Below are 25,358 nucleotides of genomic sequence, written 5' to 3' on the forward strand. Positions count from 1 at the left end.
TACATATTTTTTTTTTAACAAACATACGCAGACAAAATATAATAATATATAAATATATATAATACCTAACAAAGTATTAACGACTATCATGACTAAACATATCTTGTATATTATATTTTATTAAAATCAACAACATCCGTGATGCGCAGGGAAGGAATTGAGCGATTAAATTTAAATTTTACATCGGTTTATTGCTGAACAAAATCAGAGATCACGGGAGAAAAAAATGTAAAAACCTCCCGATTTATGGTACAATTTCTTAACATATTTTCTTCTCTAACCAATATATTATTACCTAAAAAATATTCGACTTTATAGGCAATATATTTTGTGCTTTTTAGATACTTTTTTAAACGATAACTACTATTTTTTTCTTCTGAAATTATTATTATTGTAATTCGCAAAACATTGATTATTGAAACAATTGTTTATTATTTGTGAACATTTAATATTTTAATGTTTAGTTAACACCGTGATGTAATAGTAGCGGCTGCCAGCTATATCTTATAAAATAGTTTTCTATAATACCAACTACGGTCGTCTAAACTCAAGTTTGAATATTAATAATCAACAGTTTTGTATAACCATACTAACCAGGTTATCGTAAGTTGGGTAATCAGAAACATTTCCAGTGTATTTACAAAATCATTAAAATATAGTTCAAGTATGATACATAATATAGTTAAATTTTTAAATAAACACGTTACCAAAAACAAAATCCGTCAGTGCAAAAAATCGAACATCTCAACGCCAGAAACACATATCCCGTGTTACATATTATGTATGGGTGTACATAAAATGTAATTAAAATTATTGCAACAATATAAGAATACATAAACGGAAGTCCACGTGAAAATATATATGCTATAAACAGGTAAGTCCGTACCGACGATGATGAGAGGTAATATACGAAGGTAGTTAAAGTGAAGGCTGAAGCGTGTTATCTCAAGAAAAAGACAGCGGGTGGCGTAGCTCGAGGGTGCCGTGACGGCAGGAGGATCGTTACCTATTAGGGGAATCTGGGGTTGGGGGCAACAGGCCAGGCGACGAATTGGTCCGGGGCGACGGTCCGGACCACGGCGGGAACCGGAACCCTCCGCCGTGCTTGTTGTCCGGTGTCCGGAACGCGTCCTGGTGGGTACACACTTGAGGCGACGCTTGCTGATGTTTGGCCTGCCGGAGCGACCAGAATCTGGACCGGGGGCTGCTCCACAGGGGCGTAGTGGGAGGCTGCTGCGGGTGCTGTTGATGCGGCGGTGACGGTGGCGGCGTGGCCGGAGGCGGCAACAGACTAGGCGACCACACGGGCCAGGACGGCGACCTGATGTAGGTATATCACAATAGTAGATAGGTACATCGCGATTTAGACATTCGAGTAGGTACGTAGTAATTATTAAATACTTATAAACTATATTAGTCATCAGTATTCGAACACAATATATAAGTAATAATGTAATATACTTATTTCCGAACATTACTGTTATGTCTACAATAAACTAGTCATAATATAATATACGATAAGAAAAAAACAGCTCTGCGGCGGTTAGCGGACGGAATTCTACGCAGATTCTATTCCTCCCCATAATATAATATACCTGTATAATTTGAATACTGTCCGAACGGAACGAAAAACGAATGTATCAATTTTTACGAGACCGCGGTTTATAGATAGCGATATAAGTATAGGTGCGTTAGTTTTATACATTTCATTCGGCTGCAAAAATACTTTTTAAATGCACTCATTCAAATAACTAATAAGTGATAACACCGCACCATAACAATATAATACAAACGTATACATAATTCATAGTATACTAACTGAAGTGTACGTGGTATAATAGTAGTACACTAGTACGTATATTATAAATTTATATCGAACAACGCAATAGGTATCCGACCGCTGTACAAGGATATTGAATTATTTTATTCAGCATAATAATTATTATATTACCGGACGTGCCCGCTGTCACCGGAACTGCTGTGTCTCGAATGAGAGTTGTGAGAACTAGAGCCTTTGCTGGTGTTCGATGAGTTACGGGAATGTCCACTCGAACCGGTCAAGTGGTTAGTGGCCGTGGGCGCGGCGGTGTTGTCGTGCACCATCACCATCCCATCGTCTTCTAATTGTTCCGAATGATTTTGATTCGACTCAGACACGGCATCATGTTTCTCTAAACCACTCATGGATGGAATGTCTGCAAACATATGTTTTATATCCGGTATCATAATAATATATCACAGATCAGCTGCGAATACACGGCCCATTCACCGCGGATAACCAACAATAAGCACAAGGTTAGGTTGATATTACTTTATTCGGCAAGACCGCTGAGGTGTATTATGTATTATAAGTTATTACTATACGATAAAATGTGGGTACCTACTCATCATATTGTATTTCAAAGAATAAAAACGTTTGATTTGACGTCCCGTGTGGTTTTTGAAGCGCAGAAAACCGTATATTAAGCAAATTCAATTAAAACAATTTGTGTGGTATCAATTTTTTTTTGTAATTACAAAACACGCTTATTATTGCGTTGAAATTAATTGCTTTTTACATTTGAAAAAATCATTAATATCTACCGCTTTAAAAGGTCAACTCTTAAAATGATATACTAATAACTGTTATCCACATTTTATTGTTTTCATCAAAATGAATAAAATAGTAATTAATAGTTATGTTTTGTCCTCTACAGAAAAAGTTTTCATTTCATAATAATGCTATTAAAGAAAAACAGTCTAAACATTTTTAGAAGATAATTTAATTATACGACATAGTTTCTTATATTATACTTTTAGCGAAAGTCGAAATGCATTTAAAAAAGTAGTTAAATAGAATTCCATTATCATAATGAGATCAGGGATATCTTGGATCACATAATTATTATTGTATAATGTTGGTTAATAATGCGATCTCTTGTTTTCCATGGTATTATTCTAGTCTTTAAGAACCTAGGCAAACCTATTAAACAGCGAAGTGGAACTATAGAGAGACGACCAGGATTTGTATGTATAAAGTAACTAAAATTTATAGGGCATTTTGGAAGTAGGTCAACAAGTCACATTTAACTCTATATATACATCATTTATAAGTATAAATAATATTATTTTCGTACACAAATTAAAAATTCAAAAGTGAAAAAAACACGAAATCGATATTCAACTACCCACGTAATTTAATCGTTGTATAAGAATAACGCATCGTTAGTTGGAGACAAATAAAAATATGTCAAAAAACTCGTAGTATGAAATCAGTTTCCTCCCACTGAGGCATTTCAGATGTACCTATATAATGTCATGCCTCCATTATCATAATATATTGTATTATATATTGTTTCCGTAGTTTAAAAAATAATTCAAATCAACCAAATAACAGCGAAAACTCATTTGAATTACTTTTATAAAAAATATTTATAATGTTATATAAGCGTCTAGACCGATTAGATCTTATAGATTTATAGATACGTATTAGTTTATAGAAGGTTAAAGTCATCAATTGGCGGCCATCTACGTGTATCTGTGTATGCTACATGGTGTATACTTATACCTGATGGAAACAACGATCGTGTATTCGGCAGACTGCCGAATCCGCTGCTCGGGTATTCGGTATCTTCGCGTTGTGGGATATCACCGTTGGTAGTGGGTTTTTGATTTAAGGCGGACGTTGGCCTGCGGAAAATCGAAAATATTTTTCCAATAATAGTCTTGTACAAGATAAATACGTTGGAGACCAAAAACTTGTACTCATTCAATAAATACCCGAGCACTATATAAATGGTAAATTAACTAAGCACTTACAAAATATATAGTGGAATACATACTGTAAACATATAAACTTAAAACGGTAAACGTAATTTCTACTTACACTTTGAACAATATGTCTCCAGCTAACATGTTCATAGACACGGATATCCGGAGCATCGAATTGTCCTGTCGATGGTGCCGGGTGTCGTACCCTTCCAGCAGACAACGCCTCGAACTCAACCCAGCTCCAGCCAATTCAGCCAAATTAACGTCGGTGAAACCGAGTTTTTGGAAGCTGCGACCGCCTTTTAATTCCTGTAAGACACGAGCGATTAAAATCTTTGTTTACTGTCAAAACGATATTTCTGCATCCATGAGTATGTTATACTTTGCGGACAGATATCCGAAGGTTGCACGGGTCCAATATTCCGGTGGACGCGTTGGCGCTCATCTTACAGACGAACTCAAATTTAGCACCCCACCGGACCGTATGATCTCGAACCTCCTCTCTGTAACACATCACACGCACGGGACTCAGTACAAACAAAAATATTGGTACGTATGTATAGTATATATATTATTGTAATTAGGCAGATAATTGACAACGGAAAGAAATATAATGCACACACCATGACTTAAATATATTAGGTAGGTTATTGCATAAAGGCCTACCTATTTTGTTATTAAACAATGTAAAATGGAAGCGTAAGGGTACAGACTACAGACTACGGACTACAGTCCAGATTAAGAATAGTTCGTCCCTTTACGCTGCCATTCCTTAACGTAGTAAAATGGGGGTATTATTGCAATAACCTAATATATTTAAGCCAAGGCACACACAAAAAATCATGTACATTATTATGTATTATTATGCAGTTTTTTTTAATTTTAAGATATTGTAAATTTTAGACATTTGGCAGTTAGACTTTACCACTGCTTTGTAAGACGATAGTGCGAAAACTTTAAAACAGACATTTGGCAAGCGAATTGGATCATTGACTTTGCAGTCATCACTAGAAATGTTTATGCTTTTTAAGACTCTTAAATTTACCTATAAATAATTAACCGACATAAATATACATATCTCTAAATTATTTTTAACGATTATGTTTATATTTATACTAATATTGTATACGTAATACATTCATGTATATATACTATATGTATTTAATAATGTGTTAGTATCGATTATTATAAATTCTCCCAAAAAAATACTATGTAATATACAAATGCATACGGCTCAATACAAGTATAAACATGTGCATGTATTTAGAAAATAACATTTTTTTCCACTATAATTCTATCATTTTAAGTACTATATGTATATGAGGCAAAAAACCAAGAAACTAAAAAGGTGTTTATAATATTATGTACTTATCGTACTCATAAATTATGAAAAATAAGCGCATCTATATTATATAATTTAGCTTAATAATATACTTAGCTATCTGCTATTTTTCTTTTTAGTTACAAGTCCATCACTATATTACGGCACTACACACGCCTTATATTATATCATATAGCATCTACTATAAATACACGCATCTTTCCTCCAAATCAGTCACTTGAAACGTGTTTGACAGAACACTACCATATACTTTCCTGCACTCGGCAGACATTCCGCAAAACTGTACACGGGTACTGGGTAGACACATGTTTCTCGTTTGTTGGCTCCTAGGCAGCACATGCGTATATTTACGTGTTCTACCTATATACGTGCAATACACTTTAGTTGAGGAGACGATGAAAGGAATTTAGCGCCAACAAAATTGGCTACCGTTTGCCGAGAAAAAACTGTTTACTAAGGAAGGATTTCGACGGTTTGGACGGTTTCCAGATACTTTTTTTTTTCAATGCATCAAATTTAAACGACAGCTCATTCTTACACTATATGGACCATTATTATAACATAATAAGTACATAGATTTAAATATAATAACGGAAAAATCGATAAAATAGATTGAGTATATTCAATATTGATCGTATGCACTATACGACCGAGAATTTTAAGAAATAGCATTTATAGGTAGGTACTTAGAAATTTGTCAGGAATGTCTCTACGATAAACTTAATCGACATAATAATACGCACTATTTTTGGTTATCGGATTTTGTTTTACAACGGTATCAATTCAAATTTTCTGCAATAAATATTTAAAATAAGTTGGAAGACAAAACAATATCGATAGGTGACAAACGAAACAATAACAAAACGCATAAGTTTTCATTTGAAAATCGACTGCAATTTCTAATTAGATTAACTAAAGAGAATATATATTATAATATTAGGATACACTTGTTCGATGTTCTTTGGGACAAACAGTTATCGAACGGAAACCCAACTGACAACGCAAATACCTACGTAATAATAATAATTAGAGACATGTTTAAAATGTTCCACTTGAAAACAATCACCTAACAAATTTCATTTTCCAGAAAACAAGACTACTTTAAGAGATGATCAAATTATTGGTATTATTAGTGACAAATGTTAATAATAATAAAAAGATGGATAAGTTGCACTCCAAAGTTTTGTACTAAAAAATATAGTTAATTTAATAACGAAACAGAAAACATAAATTTCGTCTTCCACGTACACTTGGGTTTTAAACGAGCGTAAGTGCAGTAAAGCAACGACAAAGATTTTCAAACTTCTAGGCAAACTTTCTTTAAACGACATAAACTGTTTAGTTTGATTAATATTTTTTTAAATATTTATCATTAATGATCCATCAATGTTTTGTTAATGATATAAATTATTGTTCATTATACTGCCAGCGTATAATATAGTACGGACCTCGGTCTTAGAAGATAAGGTCAGGACACTTTCCTATTTAACAACGTTAATCAATTCGGTCACTTAGAGAGGATATTTTAGTTGAGTTTCTTGCCGCTATTTTATCGGGCGCCTCGATCTGAACTTTATTAAGGTTATGTATAAAATTTAAAATATTTTAGCGGCAAACGAAAATTAAAATTAAAATATTACAATAAATTATTATTATCGTAATTCAAATTAGAAAACAGAAATATCATGTACAGAGTAATTCACCAAGCATGCTCACCCCAATTTTTCATTTAATAATGAAATCAAAAACTACCCGTAAGAATTTTGATACTGATAGGTACTTCAAAAAAAAAAATTCCGAAAAATGATATACTGTATAATTTACAGTTGAAAAGGGGATATTCTCAATTGAAAAATAGAAGTTTCTATCTCTACAGAACACTCTTTAAGTAGTAAGTACAAGATATTTCAAGAATTTAAAAATATGGTTTTAAAGTGTATTCAAAAAATCAAATTTTGAATAACTGCATTATTGAAGAAAAAAATTGCGAATTTGTGGATGTAGTTGAACATGACTATGCTAAAGCAGAAATTGTTGATTGTTTAATATATTATTTAACAGGTAAGTAACATAATATAAAAATACCACCATCGAGTATATTATAAATTATTTGTGAGGATAAATAGTAAGAATTTTTTTTAAAAATATTTTTGTTTATTAGCTTTCTACAATAGGTAGTTTTGGTATAATAAGTACCTACTTCAATAATTAAGAAAACTATTGATTTATTATACATAAAATAATAACATACCAACTTAAAAATATTATATACATCAAACATTAATACATTTTTTTACAAATAGTATTAGTATTACACTACTATACTCACTGTTTGCATTGGTTAAATTTCAACTAAATCTATGATTCAAATGATATTTCAGGTTATTTATGTAAACAATTGATGTATTATACAGAAGACTGTCAAGTTTATAAGACATAATTTATATATCATCAAGGACATTCACAGTAAATTCAAGCAGCTTTAGTTAATCTGAAAACCCTCGGACGATTAATACAAATATAACTTTCTACTATTTAATCAAAAATATTAAATAAAAATTTGAAAAATATTGTAATTCACCTTATGTTTTTGACTTGATTTTAGAAGAGATATTGAGTGAACATAAATAAAGTTTCCTATGTGCTACACATGCCAGTTATAATTTCTTTTTTAGTTATATATACGTATGAGTATGAGACAGTTTCCCCGACAATTAAATCATAAAATTAAAAAATTGAATCGCAATAAAAAAAAATTGCAGTTATATTCTAAATAGGTAGTACATAGACGGTAGGTGCCCAACTTAAACTGTAAATATGTCTGTAAATACTAAAATTATAAAATATATAATATGGTTAATTATTAAAGTAAATCATTATCATCAATTTATTCATTTATTTACTAACTTACTTTTAATTAGTTATTAATTGGTGACGGTGTCTTGGTAACCAGATTTTGGTTTTTTAATTTTTAACAATTTTGCCAACCAGCAATCATTCCACTACTCAATGAGTGATGGTAAGAAGTTGGTAAATAGTAAAATTCAGAAAGTTGGAAGAGAGGCGCTACGAAAATAGCGGATTAAATAAGTAGGTACTAAAATGTCCTCTGTAAGCAGACACAATGATGAGTAAAGAGTCCTGACCTTATCTTCTAAGACCGTGGTACGGACGCAATGTTACCACCCCCGTTAATATAATACAACACACTAACTTGTCATAATAATAAATGATTTTACGATTTCGGTTTCGAGCAAATGCGTCGACGGCAAGGAGAGTAGCATATTATATCATATATATAATATATATAATATACTCTCGTATATAACTATATGTTTATTATTATACAGTATTGTAGCAGTGTTAAATGACAACCGTCGTGTAAATCTTTATTGCTACAGTATTTTTACATTTAATCAATAATACCTACATTATTATCTCGTTATAAATGGGTAAACCTATAATCTAAACATAATTGAACACACGCGGATATAAATCAAATTACGAATCCTTACAATGAAAATCAGTATAAACATTTAACAATAGTACAGCATTATTATCGTGTTATTGGAAAAAATCACTATGGCGATTTCGTCTGTTATTACTTATTAGTAATATCCATGACATTATTATAATGATAACGTTTTGTGTCCGGCCCTTCGGAGTAGGTTTATTATATTGAACGAAATCTAATTTTTGTTTGTACAGATTTTTTTCCCCCCAAGCGTTACAAATGTATTAGTTCTAGTTAGGTTACAGGCGTGTAGGCTACGCGCCGTATCAGCAAACGTAAGTTTATGCCACAATAAAAGTAGTAGTATTATATTGTAGTACCTACAAGTACATAGTAAATATAGAAGTAAGCAGTGGTATTCTACACCTAATTATGCATCGTGGTCAATGCCATTTTTACAAATTATATTATTATATATTAATTTTTTTTTTCGTCTGATATATAAAAACGAAACCAACCTACCAAACCATCACCAAGGACAATTGAAATGATTACTGTGTTAAGCGTGGTATTGTTTCAACTAAAGTGTTAAACTATAATATATGCTATAATGCTATATACTACACAACCATCACTGCAGATGTACGATCTGAATAAAACATTAGAGTAAAAGGATTATGTTATCCGATGCCTACGTGAAAGCAGCAGATCCATCCAAGGTTCAGATTTGACTAAATATTTTTTTAAAAAAACAATATATTATATGATAGTATGGTGTAAGTACTAACACATAAATTATAAGTTATTGTAGGTAAATGTATGTATGAGTATCATCGTTACGAAGCTCATATTATATCTAGATATAGGTAACTATAATATAATGTATTGTCTTGTTTGTTTCGTAACTGATACCATGTACAGTATTTATAACAAATAAAAATCATTGTTCTACAAAAGATCTTTGCATCCCAGTCCATTTATATCATTTCATTTATAAACACGACGCACAGACGTGAAGTATAAGTAATAAAATAATGATATAAACCATATCATTTAAGTCAAAAACATATAAAATATCTGTTATAGGTATAAACTACACTATCGAATCATTGGACTCGTATTGATTTAGATGGTCATTGAAGGGAGGAAATTCATATCTATTATGTATAGTCGAACATATAGACGCTGCAAGTCATCGGTATTTAAAAATCAATTATTACCATTAAAAGCAATACATTTAAATATGTTGATTAAATAATAAAATCGATCACGTAATGACTTAAATTTATCCGGTTATATTATAATTAATTTCAACCATGGTTCAATAAACATGTGTTTTTTTTATAACCAGTGATAATTAATAAGAAATAATTTACAAAATAATATTAAGCTCAAGTTGTAAGTGGCGAATATTGCACTTGCAACAATGATGAGAAAATAATTACGTATATACGTATAAACAACCTATGGATAAAAATAAAAACTGTCAAATAGTTATGAACGAAATAATACTATACTGTATTTCAACACGTAGGTACGAGTACATAGTATTAGTATTATAATGAAAAGCAATAGTTATTTAGAATGTACGCATCAAACACATTACCTGCGCGTAAAGTAATATTATGCTCTAATTATATATACAGAACATATTAGACACTATAGTTCGACCAATTTTTTCGCCACAATAGCTTACGGATAGCTTACGGTAGTAAGCTACTAGATATTCCCAAAAAACGGATGAATTTTAACGGACGAGAACAATTATTATTATTTATTATCGATGTTCCTCTAAGATTTGAATCGTGTTATAAAAGTATAATATCGTTATGATGTATTTTTATATATAATATACGCCCTTAGTGGTTACTTAACAAAATAAAACACAAATTGTATACCTAAGTACATCAATACACGATCAACGTTTAAAATTTGCCACGTGAAAAGTCGTTTTTTAAGAACAACAACCTTCGGTGTTTTCTTTTATTCGAGGAAACTGTTCTTTATTGTACAAAAATGGTTGTTCGATTATTATTATTATTGTTATTATTATTATAGTTTTATAATAAAGTTAATATTATCTTATGTGTAGCTATAATGTTTTATTGCTTTCGGTATGCATCGATGACGCACACGCGTATCTACACAATGCAAACATATATATTTTACATTATTATTAAGTTTACCTATACCTCCTAGTCAATATATGCAATTTCCGAGTTTCGTACGTTTCATCAATTGAACTACATACATATTATATAGTAAATACATACACACCCAGATCAGAGTATATTATAATAGTTTATGATTCCGTCTACCTATATATTACTTAGGTATTTGCCTCTCCTTCGGTAGCTCTCTCTCTATATATATGTATATAAAACTATGTATATTATATAATTATATAAATTATATATACTTACTTTAGTGAATGGATAAAAATTCGATGCAAACTAGATACTTTAGAGTAAACATGGTGTACCTAGTCTATACCATAAAAATACAATCAACTAAATACATGGATCGGGAGTGGCTAACAAAAAATACCCGTGTGACTGTATGAGTGACTACACACCGATAAGTGCAAGGAGAGCCAAAAAAATTAATCATAACATCACTAGGTAGTACAGATTAGATTTCACTTAGTTCTGAATAGTCTTGTAGTAAAGGTATTATTGGTATCGTATAGGTGTTTATATAGATAGTTAAAATAGTTGGTGTAGTTGGGAAACATTTATTATGAGTAAATTTGGTTTTTAAAAAAGCAGAAATACTAATTTATTAGATATTATATAAATAACTATTATAAAAATATTTAAATTTAAAAATCTAAGGAAAATAAAAATATATTTCATAATGTACTAAATGCACACACATACCTAATACTTTTTTTTGTAAGTAAATAAAACCGCAGCTATGACATGAGCAATTATATTCGAGTTGCAACATTTATATAATGCCACTACTATATGGTATATAATCATGAAAGCATATGCAATGGGCCAACATAATATTCAGAAAATATTGGTTATTTTCTCAAGATTCCATTGACAATGTTAGCTAATAATTATTACTAAATGGACCGCTAAACACTTCAACTAGGTACCTACGAAAATTATATTTTAAGAAACAATGAATATTAGTTTTAAGCTTAAAGCTCGTTGACAGAAAATAAAGAAAGGATTAAATAATACTTCAAAATATATGAATATAATACCGTGTTATAATATTTTTTTAAATATTGTGATGGTGAAATATGTGCTAAAAATAAGTAATGCAAATAAGAAAATAATATGCACAGAAAAAGATCAACTGATGATTGTTAACTCAAGTCTGAATGCAAACAAATACTGAAAATATATAGCATACATATAGAGAATATGGATCAATGCATGTATTAGAATAATATTTGTTGTGGTTAGTAAGTATAGTAGTGATAAAACGGTAAAATAAAATAGATAAGTCAGTTTAGAAACAACATAATTTATTTTAAAAACCAAGGGAGCTAGTTTCTGGTAAATATCAGATTTTGACTAACTTCGTCATAGAATATAGATCACTGTCATATGGATGTATTCAATTTTAAATCAATTATATATTATGTCGGTATATATAATGAAACGATTCTTATATAAGCAAAGATCAGAATAAATTCCTAAGGAAGTAATTAGTATACCAATATCATATATAAACATATCATAATATATTATATTTACTTGATTTTAAGTATTTTCTTAGATCGGCAAGTTGAACTAATTGTTGCCAAAATATCACACGTGACTATAAGTATGAGAAGTGTTGTAGAATGGTGTGAATAGATTCATGTTATAAATAGTATAAAATTAGTCCAAATATATTGAAAATAATAAAATACAATGTAGTCGTATAGGCGAAAATCAATTACAACATTAATTAAAATTATTTGAGAAAAATGATTTTCTCCGTATGAATAATACATGTAAGCAACAGAAATCAAATGCCAAAAAAATCGAGACTATAATTTTCCATATATTATAACTGTAGTACGATCAACTAAATAAAACAGATGAAAAACCATGTACCTATTACATCATCAAGTTTTACAAAAATGTTATCAACATAATTTATTAAAAAAAACTAAAAAGTTGCATTGTCCATTAAATACTTAACAACAACAAAAACAATGTTGCGTAAATATTCCAATATTTTTCCGTTGTTAATACTCCAATTAAATAAGAAAAGTACTGAGTTTTTCTAAGTACCTACCTATCTACCAACCAGACAAAATGTTCTACTAGAAACCATCCTCAAAGTCAAAGATTGAAGACAATTTTCTCCTCAAAAACTTAATTACATAGAAAAATTAAAAAATAGCATTTTAAAACTAATACATTCCATACATTGGTGAAAAATATTACCAACATGCCAAAAAGTACCAACATATAAATAATCAAGTTCTAAAATTCTCTTTTTAGTTATGTAACATTATTTTATCTTGCTTTAAATTTTAAAAATAAAAGAAAAAACTGCAAAATTGTCGAGTCAGGCGGTCCTCCTGCTGAGAGACTTACTATTTCGACCGTTAATATTAGGTCCTATGTGTCTAATCTGCCATCAAACTTATAAATTGTAATACCATACTGTATAGATTCTCAACATATTTTTCTTTAATAAAAATACAATTTTTTATTATTTTTTTATAAATATACAAATGCTTACTCGATAATATTACAATAACAGAGTATAATAATAGAAAAAAATCCAAGACTCCAATTAGTTTACAAAAAATTAAATAATATATATTATCATCATATTATGTAGGAACCTACATATAATAATAGATAATTAAGTACTCGTATTAATATTTTATTTCTAAAAAATTGTACATTTTAATTTAAAATCTATAAATCCAAAAACAATTGTTATTCATTTTACTTGTTCCCTATATTATCTTAAATTGATCAATATACTAACCACGAGTAACCCTCACAATATCCAACCGATATTGCAGTTCCGAAACCCTCTCTAATATATCAGGAGACAGTTTGAAATTCAACACCGTTTATTTTATTCATCCACGTTCTGAGACAAAGGTGGGTTTTGAAACCCACCTGTGTAGGCATTATGAAACTGAACGTCAGAATTTAGTATACAATTCGGACCCGTAAATAAGACAAAATAGTTTACAATAGTTCCATCTAAAAGCCGTAAGAGACCGATGAACATCGGTATTACATACTGGTCATAAATAAACCGTTACCTAGTGACAAAACGTAAGTATTAATATACGTACATTTAATTCGTCAATCTTCATAACGTAAGAATTAGATGATTAGAAAACGAAGATTTTCATAGAATTTCAAACTGTGAGGTCATGTATGTTAGAGGCTTTAAAATTAACTGGAGTATCGGTTGAATTTTTTGAAGGTTCCTTGTGCAGGGGCCGCTTTGAACAACTTTATACAATACGATACAATCATATTTGAAGACAAGTCAAATTAATACAAATTGTTTTTTAATTAATTGTTTTAACAATGAAGCTCCTTGAAACTACTATATTCGTTTTGTAACTCCCTGAACACAATAATGCACTAGATTTTGTTTTGAGACCAATATAGAACTAAATAAAAAGGTGTTAGGCATTTAAAAATAATAGGAAATGGGTTTGATTAATCTCATACGCTGAACATGAAAGCTATTATTTATGACTGCAAACGCCTCGTCGGCGCCTCTATACTATATTAATATTATATATCCTTATAACATTTTGTGATCTTCTGACATAATATTAAATATCTATCCCGCATGCGAATATATATTTGTAAATCTAATATTAAATTCAACGTATTTATTATAAAGTGAATACTTGTTTATCCGGTATATTATTCAATTATTGTGCTTTTATATAAAAAAAAGTTAATAATTATTATATAATTTAAATTAGGTATCTTCAGTATAGGGTCATAGTTTTGGAAACTAATTATCAATAATAAAAAAAAAAATCAATTTTGTAAGTATTTGTAATTAAATATACATTTTTCTTTACAATTTTTTTTAAAAACACAACAATTGACTGAGAAATTATAGTTAAAAATCACTCTGTATATAATTTGATTGTTAGCATGCTCTTTCATGATGGCCCCTCCCCCCTTTTCTCATATTTCAATAATGCAGTTATTTAAAATCTGATTTTTGGTATTTGTAGGTATACTTTAAAGGCAATATTTTCAAATTCTTGAAATTTTTAAACAACTTAGGGAGTATCCTGTGGAGATACAAATGAGAACCCTCCTTTTCAACTGTGAATTATTAAGTAGATCATTTTTCTAAAAATTTTGACGTATAAAAATCAAAATTCCAACGAGTGGTGTATGAGCTGTTGAACTTTGTGAGCTAAATACTAGATAATACTAGTAAATACTAGATCCAACATCACATAATATAGTTTATATTTTTGTAAAACCAATTTTAAGGCCTATTATCCTTAGAATAAATATGTTAATAACTCAAAAACTACTCGTTCGAATTTTAAATTAAGTAGGTACATCAAAACTAATAAAAAAATTACATACACAAAATAATTTACAGTAAAAAAGGAAAGTATTTATTTGAAAAATGGAAGTTTGTATCCTCACAAGTCATTTCTAAAGTAATATAGAAAATCTCAAGAATTTTAAAATATGATCTTTAATAGAATATAAAAAAATTCAAAAACATGAAAATTTCAATAAATGTAATATACAACGAAAAAATGGTGATGAGCATGCTTGGGTAATCAGGTATCGCCCTGTATAGTAACTATAGTAACAACATAATTGTACAGCGGTAACAACAAAAATTAAAACATCAACTAGTAAGTTGCGCGCGTGCGAAGCGCATATATAGTAGATACTAGAATACCCATAAATAAGGTAGAAAATTAACACTTATAGATTTTACGAAACATATACATTGTTTTAAAAGTTGGTTTACTACTGTGCATAATACACAGATACAATTTACAAATATCATATGTTTATTATGCAAAATATTGACGGAACCAGCACTCACATAATAATATAAAGTATATACCACGTCAGCGTTCACCTGCTGCTCCTCGCCTCATCCTAACCTGCCGCACTTGTATACATTAGACTCATTAGATGTAGGTAATAATTATTTCGCGCCGACTGTGGCTATAAAACAATTCATGGATACAACAGTGTTTTACCGTGCAAAAGCCACAAAAAACATTTTTGAGGCAATAAACGACGAAGAGAAAAGAGATAGGTTATTACGAAGGTTATTATTGTTATTAATTGTTATTCAATTCGTCGCAGATATTATAATATTGTATATTAATCCTGCGACGTTCGTATAGTTGCATATCATTGTTAAGAGAGCCGGAATGTCGGACGGTCGTGTAAAAATTGAATTGGGAATATGAGGAGGTGGTGATAGCAATGGTCGTTTTTTTTTGACTCTCTATAGTAATTCGGTTGTAATAATTATGATCCATGACTAGCACGTGGCCTAGATTTTAGACGTTGTGTGCGAATATAATACAGCTGTATTGCGCGGGTATATTTAAATTACACGTTTCCTCCGCGAGTAAATTTCAATCGGATCGACAGTATGGCACGAAGACCATTACTTGCGTAAAAATTAAACGCCATTAATTCCCATTTACGTATTTGAATTTAAACACAGCTGTCGTGCGAAAAAAATACTGCCGGTTCGCATGCGAATAAACATTTCAAACACAAGTCCACTGTTACATGTATAATTTACCAATAAACAACTAAAATACATTATATCCGATTGCCCCATAGAATCTCGAGATCTATACATTATTTATATCCAATACATTATCTTCCTACATAATAATATATATATGTATATATAGACGATAACAATGTCTGTTGTTATCAAAGCGTAATTAATATCACACGTATAGTTCCATAGAAGTACTCAGATACCTATTGTATAAAATAAACAAACTAAAATAATACCCTAAATTATTGACCTATAGATGCCACGCATAGCTTCTAATAAATAAAAACTACACTTTTATCATTACTATAATATATTATATATTATTCTTTATTTAGCTTTATTTGTTATATACTATTTTCGTGACGGTAATATATTTAATTAATTAAATAACGTTTTTTATAAAAAAGACAATTTCTTTTGAGAAAATCAATATAATGAAAAAATACACCTAATATATTTGTTGTTTTCAGACTGACAGACAATGAGACAAACCCAATGTATTACTTATATACGTACATATTATAGTATGGTTCGAATGAAAACCTACTACCGAGGCATCAGTTCAACAGCAACATTATAGAAATTGGATTATACCTACGGATTCAATATAATTATTGATGATTTTCGATGAACCAAGGTGAATAAGAACAACGGTTTTTATTTATGACATTATTCTTTTATTATTTGTATTCCTTTGAAAACAAAAATTTGATTCGATGGTCACACTAATTGGTAGTTAAAAATCGTTATATTAAAATCTCTATTATTACCATGTATGCATTATAGTTTATACTATTCATTTAAGTCAAACACACGATATAACAATTTTAATACAACAAAATAAATCGTTTAGTTCTATTATAAAAAAATAATAATCATAAAAAAACGCATTTAGACAGACTGTTAATTGTCCCATACTCCCATAGTACTTGTTAGCTTGTACGTATAGCTTATATCTATATGTAGCTCGTGCGTAATATACATTATTGTTTGCTGCTTAACGACTTAATTAAACGCACTTTTGAAATTATTTCATACCCACAGACACAAATGGAGCTCAGTGAAGTTCAAAAACATTTGCCACACATTCTTTGTTTAGTTAATTTACGTAGCAACTAATTTACCATCACTAATGGTTGTTGTGTGTGTTCATACAAAATAAAGACGAATGGAATTAATATTATCACTGAAGTATAGTGAATTATACATATAATAGTAAATACTAACAATATTTGTTACACGTGGAAAGAGATTTTAACCAGGGAAAGTTAATAGAAAAATAGAATTATATAATGATATTACTAACAAAATATGGAACATAAAATTAAAATTAAATTGATATATAATCAAGAAAAATTAATCATCAAGTGAATTTTTTCGCTAAGTTTTTGATTCTGAAAATTTTTAATTAAAAATGCATTTCGAAATATTTTATACAATATCAATGTTAGTACGGAGGGTAGTGGCGTAACCAGGGCCTTTCTTTTTTAGGGGTGGGGGTGGTGATACATTTGTCAATAATAGGAAGAAAAACATATATTTATAATATATTTTAATATAACTTAAATTATTAATTAATGTGTTAATAACAAAATGGCAAGTTTTCTTGGTTTTGGGGATATTAGGCGAAAAAGTCCCCTAATAAAAAGTTTACCATAGTAATTCGGCGAAAATTAAACTGGAGGTACATTTAAGAAAGTTAGAAAAATAAACACTGGAAAATCAATTGATTACAATGATGCGATTATTTTGTGTGTCTGTATACCTGCACAATAAGTACCTATAATCAAAATAATTATTCGATTTCCAATTTCGATGGGAAAGGGAATCTAGTAGGTGAATTCGGGAGGTCAACATTTAAAATTCCCAGTAGTTTTAAAAACACTCAGAAAACAAAAATTTAAATTCAGCAAAAACGGAAATTTTACAAAAATCGACTTTGGTTTTTGGTCTAAAAAAAATTACCATAGGTACATGAGCTTACACTGAATGTTTATATTAGCATTTTCTATACACCTTCCAATTCTCAAAATATTTGGACTCATGTCGAGCTATATTGTTATGTGCATACGACATTTTCGATTTTTGTTTGTTTTATATACAAAATGTTTGCTTGGTCAAAAACTTGAAAAGATAATACAAAGTCTCTTGCAAGTTGTTATTAGTGGGAATTAAAAAAAATGAGCATAAATACACAGTAATTTTTAATGAGGATCAGAAGTTTTGATCAAATTCGTAAAAACTATGCAAATGAAAATTCACAAATTTTTTTGAGTAAGAAATTCATAAAAATTATCATTTTATATCTAAGAATTCAAAATCTAATACGATATTCATCATAAGTTTATCAAAAAAAAAATGTCCACTGGAAGGTCAAATTAAATGTTTATGAGCGTTTAAGAGGACGTAACACTAGTATCTGTTGTCTCCATCTTACCAGTGCGTAATATAGCAAAATTACGCTCGGCAGAACACTAGTAGCTCCTTTAGTTTAAAAATTAGAGTGAATCGACCTATTATGAAACTTGATGGTTAAAATATTATCTGTGTATGTACGTTGGTCTTTTGCAATAATTCAATTTTTAAGTGAGTTATGACCATTTTTAATTTATCGTATATTATATACATATAACTTCCCAAAAATTTGAATTATCGTAAAAAGCAACGTACAAACACAGATGATGTTCTTACCATCAAGTTCCAAAATAGGTCAATTCACTCTAATTTTTAAACTAAAGGAGCTACAAGTATTCTGCTGAGCATAAATTTGCTGTATAACGTACTGGTATGACGGAGACAACAAATACCAGTATTACGTCCTCTTAAAGTTCAAACTTTTACATTGGATACTAACTAGATTTCTCATGTAACGATTTTCTTATTTTGTTGTACTTCAAAATCAAATAACCAAAATTTACCCCAAATATTTATTTCATCATTATCTATACTTGATAAAATGTTCAAAGTATTTTATCTCGTTTTTAGTTTAAGTACATTTAAAGTAAAAGGCCCTCCTAATACAATTAATATATTCAATATTAAATTTGTTTACAGCTTGATTTGTTACATTTCAAACTATAAATTTCATATACTGTATAGACAGAGTATGAACAGTGATAAACATACATAACATTTGGTTCGAAATTTCAGATGTTATACTAATTAATAGTACAAATATATCATTAATTAATTATCACAGGTGTGAAACTATACAGAACGATAATTGATAAGTAATATTTATCAAATTCATACAGGCTATTAATAGCTATAGGCACCGTCATATAATTCATATTCTACTTAACATTGAATATTTATGTGCATTTGCTTAATACTTATATGAGTACATCTTACATTCTATATTTTACAGATAAATATCATTAGTCATTTCTAAAAATAAAATGACAAAAACAATGAAACAATGATGCATAGGGAGAAGTAGTGCTAACACAAACCTCCCTCATGTTTGAGGGCCAAAACCATAAAATAAAAGATATACCAAATGAAGAATAGAATATTTAAAATGTAATGGTATAAAACAGAGGTTCTTAACCTGCGGTCCGCGGCTCCCTGGGGGTCCGCAATACTTATGTCGGGGGTCTGTGGCAGCCTTAACACCTAACATAAGTCAATATGTGACAATATAAGAAAAATTTTAGGGGGCCCATAATTTCCAAAAATCTTTCATCAGGGGTCCGTGTTTTACAAAAGGTTAAGAACTGCTGGTATAAAATATACAAGATAATGTAACCGATAAAATAATTTATTTAATGCTCACTTAGATGAAATGATGTCATTTAGTGTGAGTCAGAAGTAGTAAGACCTATTTTTTATTTATTTATTTTACCATACATTAAATAACTCAAAATAACTTTTATGAGACATCCTTACATTTATCAAAATAAACAATATATCTGTAATAAAAAAATAAAAATGGACCATATTTTTATAATTCAATTAATTTTAGTTTCTTGATAATTATTTCTACAAAAATGTATTTAATTTTTAAACAGCAAAGGAACTTCATGCAGGCCATCAAAGAATAACAAAAAATGTTAAAACCGTATTTGTCAGAACACATGAAAATGTTATAGTAAAATATTCTATACCAATTCACAATGTATATAGTCTTACAAAGAACGATATAGTATTTGATTTTTTAAGGAAGTCTAATAAAGTTCTTGTTATCTCAGAAGCAACAAAAAAAACAAAGAGCATCTTATGACTCACTCTATCATATATACTTTGTAAAAAAAAAAAAACAGATTATATTATATATTAAATTTAGATATCAACTTAGTGTACAATTTAAAAAAAAATGTATGTTAAAAAATTCTAGGTATGCTGATAATTTAAAGGCTATTTAGTATAAGTATTAGTATAACATATTATTTATTGTAATTTTAGTTTCAAATTCTTGAAAAGACAAATATTTGGAATAACTATACGAATTTTGAATTTTTAATATTTTTTTTTGATGGATACTTTACTTTTTTGAGCCTCAGAAGTGTCTCATTTTATTTATTTGAACTCCAGTTTTTGATGAATATATTTTGATTTTATAAGTAAGCTCCTTATGCTTAGGAAAAACTATAAACAGATTGTAAATGTAAAAGAAATAAGGAAATTTAAACGAACACAATTTTAACTGATTTCTGATCAGAATATTATTTTTTAGTGCTAAAAATATTGGTATGATAATTTTTTAACGGTTACAATTTGACCAATCCATCAACTGCAGTATAACATTGTACAGCTTATTTTAAAGGTATACAATTGGAGTAAGTTTTCTTTTTTAGATAAATTATTAAAAAAGTTTCAAATATATTGGATGACCGCAAAAACTGAGTACACTTTATAACTCAGTACCCTATACATATTTTAGAATTCTATCTTAAGATTGATGTAGTATAAAGATATAGTCTAGTTTTGTGTCACATAAACATAATTTAAAAATATGTATAGGGTACTGATTAAAATAGGTAATTTAATTACACAGTGTTCCCTGTTTTCACGGTCACACGGTATATAAATATAAAAACATTTGAAACATAAGCGGAAATATGAATAAAATCCATTTTGCACGTGCCATTTATTGGGGATAAGCTGACATATTTAATTTTAAATCGAAATGTTTATTAATAGGTAATACAAAATATCTCACTTGCATAACCTTGAATATAAAATTGATGGATATTATATTCTTAAATATCTTATAAATTAATGTAATTCGAGAATAAGCCAAAATATATTTCCTTGACTACCTGTACATGCTATTTAAATTTAAGTTATCATAAGAATTAGATATGAAAATACCACACCATTAACAGATAGCCACTTTAAATAAAATTATGTTTATCTAAAAAAAGTAAACAGAGTGAGAATCTAACATGAAGACAGAACAGATGATAGGTAGTGAAAGTACAACATATTAATACCAATACATTTTAAGCTAATATATTATATATCTAGGTATCTTTTTTATAAGTAATACTTTGAATACTGAGGTCATAAACATTTTCTGACATATTCCATTGAAGCTTATACTTTTATAATATTTACATTTACCATCCATTTATTGCACACCAATATACCATCAAATAATATGCCTAAACTTGAAAATAATTATTGCATCTCTTTTCTTTGGTAGATTAATAAATTCAGTCACGCTTAAAACAATCAAACAAATTAAAATATGTTCAATTTAATTATAAACAAATTATAAAACAATACATTTCTACCATTTTTCATTTTAAAGTAAAAAACAATTTTTTTTTTCTTGTGTATTAAAATGTTGAGAAATGAAAAAATATGACCGTTGTATGAACAAAATAAATAATACAATATAAATAAGAAATATAGGCTGAATATTCTTTAAACTTTAAAATATGCTCTAATATGCACAAAACATTTTTTTATACAAATTCTGTACAGAATAACTTATCCAGATTATTAACCTCAGTAGAGCTGCATAAAACCAAAAAATATATATGTAAAAACTTACAAATCTGCTCTCTAATCATAATAGATGCCTATTAGTATCAGCATTTAGTTAAAAAAGTATTTTTTTTAACATGATATGCTTTTAAAAGTTTAAACTAATTACAAATTTATTTAAATCTTAAGTTTCTAAGTTTAAAAATAACCTAAACAATATATACGTATAGTGAAATTCTCGGAAAGTAATAATAATATATGATATAATACAAAATCAAAATAGTATCATTAGTCCATGATCAATAATACTTATAAAACAAATTTTAATTTTCTAATTCTTAAAAACTTACTGAATTAATTCAATGCGAATAAACTTATAAGTCTTTAGCTCAATATTAAATTTACAATATTAATTTACTGACTTTAGGCTAATAATGTAGACACACTAATAGGGGGGAAAAAGAAACAACAACAATTTATACTAACAGTGTCTCATTAGTTTTGAAATTTTAATTAAACTTTGTCACAAATACCTAATGGAAATAAAAAAATTATCCTAATGGTTAAAACTTTCTATTAGTTTAACATACATTACAACTTTGTGGTTAGTAGAAGTTTAAAAAATATTTATGAATAAAATCAGAACATAAACAGATACAAAAATAGTCTATGCTTAGAAAAAATAAATGGAAATCTGCAAGCATTAAAATAATTTCTATTAATGTTAACCGACAAGAATAATATTAGTAAAATAATGTTTAACACTTCTTAATTACCAAATGATTAGGAGTTGGTAATTTTGTTTTATACTAAACACTAAAGACGAAATCATTAACTATATACAGACATTATTGATAGGGATACTATTATTAACATTTAAACTTAAATTCTGTTCCAACAATTATTTGGGAGGGCCTAAGAGGGTAAGGATCTTTTAACCACTATTTCCATTTTACAGTCATATTAAACACATAAGATAATCAGTTATTAGGCAATAATATTATAATAAATGCAATAAATCACAATAAAAAAAAAAAATGAATTCTAGATACAAATTTTTTAAATTAAAAATTATAATATATAAGTTTACTATTGCGGTACCTACCTATAACCATTCATAATATTTTACTTCATAACTGGAAGTTACAAGTCACTTTCTCCCATGCCAGATATAAAAAATATATGATACTATGTTATAATTTAGAACTAGTTTATTTTATCCAAATCTAACGTTATTTATTAATTTAGTATAAAAAACATATTATAAACCGCAGGTAAAAACACTTCTTATTATACGATAGTATACTAACACCCATATTTACCAAAATTATAATCATGTGGGTATTTACATGCTTATGCATACTACATTACTAATAAAATAATAAATGTAGATAGACAATCTTCAAAAAAAAACCTTACCTGGATGAAGTATCACTAAAACTTCCGCCATCCAGTAAACGAACTTTGGCAAACAACACAGCATTGACAAATGGGACGGCTGTTAAATCTTCAAGGCAAAGATTAACAGTAAACTTGTATCGTTTCTTCTTCACCATGAATGACATTTTGACCCTGTACATGAGTATTAATGTTAGTAAAAGCAATACAATTTGAACAATCACACATTTCATATGTAACAAACTAATATATCACAACTTGTTGTAGAGATCAATCAAACAAAATGTATATATACTTACTCATAATGAAATAATATATTATAAGATGTAGTGACAATGAAAGGGAAAATCAAAATGCATACTACAACCATTAATCATGTCAAATGAGGGTATGTGTCTATGTGCGTATTTGTGTGTACGTACAGCTGTGCAAGGCACAACGAACAAACATTGAAAAGTAAAAAATATAAAACTGACGGAATTGACCAACGATGACAAGTTTGTGACACCAATGATATAGGTAAGTTATAAGTACAATACCTGCAGGAGTGTCTACTCGTTAGGCAGCATAGACTTCATATCCTGGAAGTTTCTTGACACAAGAAGAAGAAACACACTGCAACACTCAATTTGTTTGTACAGAATGTGATAAATGTAAAAAAATGACTATAGGCGGTTCCCTCCCGAGCACACAAAACGATAGGAAAACTATTGTAAAAATTAAAAAATGCAAAATGTTTAGCTAACGACCGACGACGTGCGATTTTGCGGCTACAGCATAAATACACACTCACATTTCACTGATACATATTGTGTGCAACGTTCACATACGTATATACATAAAATATAATATAAATATTAAATATGTAATATGTATAATATATTAAACATCATTTAATTGCTACTCAGATCCCTACGGGAAAGTCGACGTCGCCGTCGGGGCAAAACAATAACACTTGACAACAAATAACAATATCGGACGGATGGCAACGACTGAGACAGAGACACCGCCGCCGCCGATCATATGTTTTTCATTGCACGCGTCAACGCCATCTACCCGACGAGTTCCGCCCACGTTGCTTTATTTATAATATTATTTTAGCGCGTTGCCGAGCATAATACATCGTATAGGGTAGGACCACGGTTTAAGACATAACTTAAATTAAGATATACCTTAAACCACGGACTAAGGTATACTATTTTCTTAGTCCGTGCCTTGAACCCTGGATAGGACCATTGATTTTTAAGACTAACTATATAAGTGTGGTATAAGGCTGACGGTACCTCAGATACATTCAATTGTATACATCTGTGAACGGTACACATCACGGACGGTATGTAATTCTTAGTCCTCAGACATAGCCATCATACGACGATGGACGTATTATATACGTATATACCACGACTACAACAAAAGAGAGGCGTAAATGTGGATTGTCAAGAAATATAAATTAACACGTATTTATATAATTTATAATTTATTATTTATTATTTACATCCAAAGTTTGGAAATTATTAGGGGCTTCCGCTTCAGGAGTTTTTAGAGGGCTAAGCAGTAAGCCCCCCGCCCAAGTTCTTCTGCCCAATTTACGCCTAGAAGTTTTATCAACAATTTTAGAAAAAGATAGGTAGCATAGGGACACTTAAGATCTCATATTCCCATCATAACATGCACAATTGCACAAGTATAATTATATAAATATCTCTTTCTAACGATGTTGGCCCGTGGCAACCCCAGGCACGTCCT

General features: G+C 29.3%; 1 protein-coding gene across 4 annotated transcripts in view; it reads right to left on the bottom strand.

Moving 5' to 3' along the window:
* LOC111029539 (protein FAM102A) overlaps positions 1–24,603 on the bottom strand; it is a 31,337-nt gene extending 6,734 nt beyond the window's left edge. For 2 of the 4 annotated variants that reach the window (XM_022308562.1, XM_022308561.1), the window contains exons 1-6: positions 24,152–24,603; positions 23,634–23,786; positions 4,133–4,253; positions 3,866–4,059; positions 3,548–3,669; positions 1,952–2,195 (exon numbers count right to left, since the gene is read on the bottom strand). In XM_022308562.1, coding sequence (XP_022164254.1) covers positions 1,952–2,195; positions 3,548–3,669; positions 3,866–4,059; positions 4,133–4,253; positions 23,634–23,779 — 827 coding nt within the window. In that variant the 5' untranslated portion in view covers positions 23,780–23,786; positions 24,152–24,603. Of the gene's footprint in view, positions 1–1,006; positions 1,322–1,951; positions 2,196–3,547; positions 3,670–3,865; positions 4,060–4,132; positions 4,254–23,633; positions 23,787–24,151 lie in introns of those variants that run through there. The other 2 variants (XM_022308560.1, XM_022308559.1) reach the window with 2 other exon arrangements.
* Between the last annotated feature and the right edge of the window lie 755 nt (positions 24,604–25,358).

Source organism: Myzus persicae, unplaced genomic scaffold (genome assembly GCF_001856785.1).
Source record: "Myzus persicae strain clone G006 unplaced genomic scaffold, MPER_G0061.0, whole genome shotgun sequence".
NCBI classification, from domain to species: Eukaryota; Metazoa; Arthropoda; class Insecta; order Hemiptera; family Aphididae; genus Myzus; species Myzus persicae.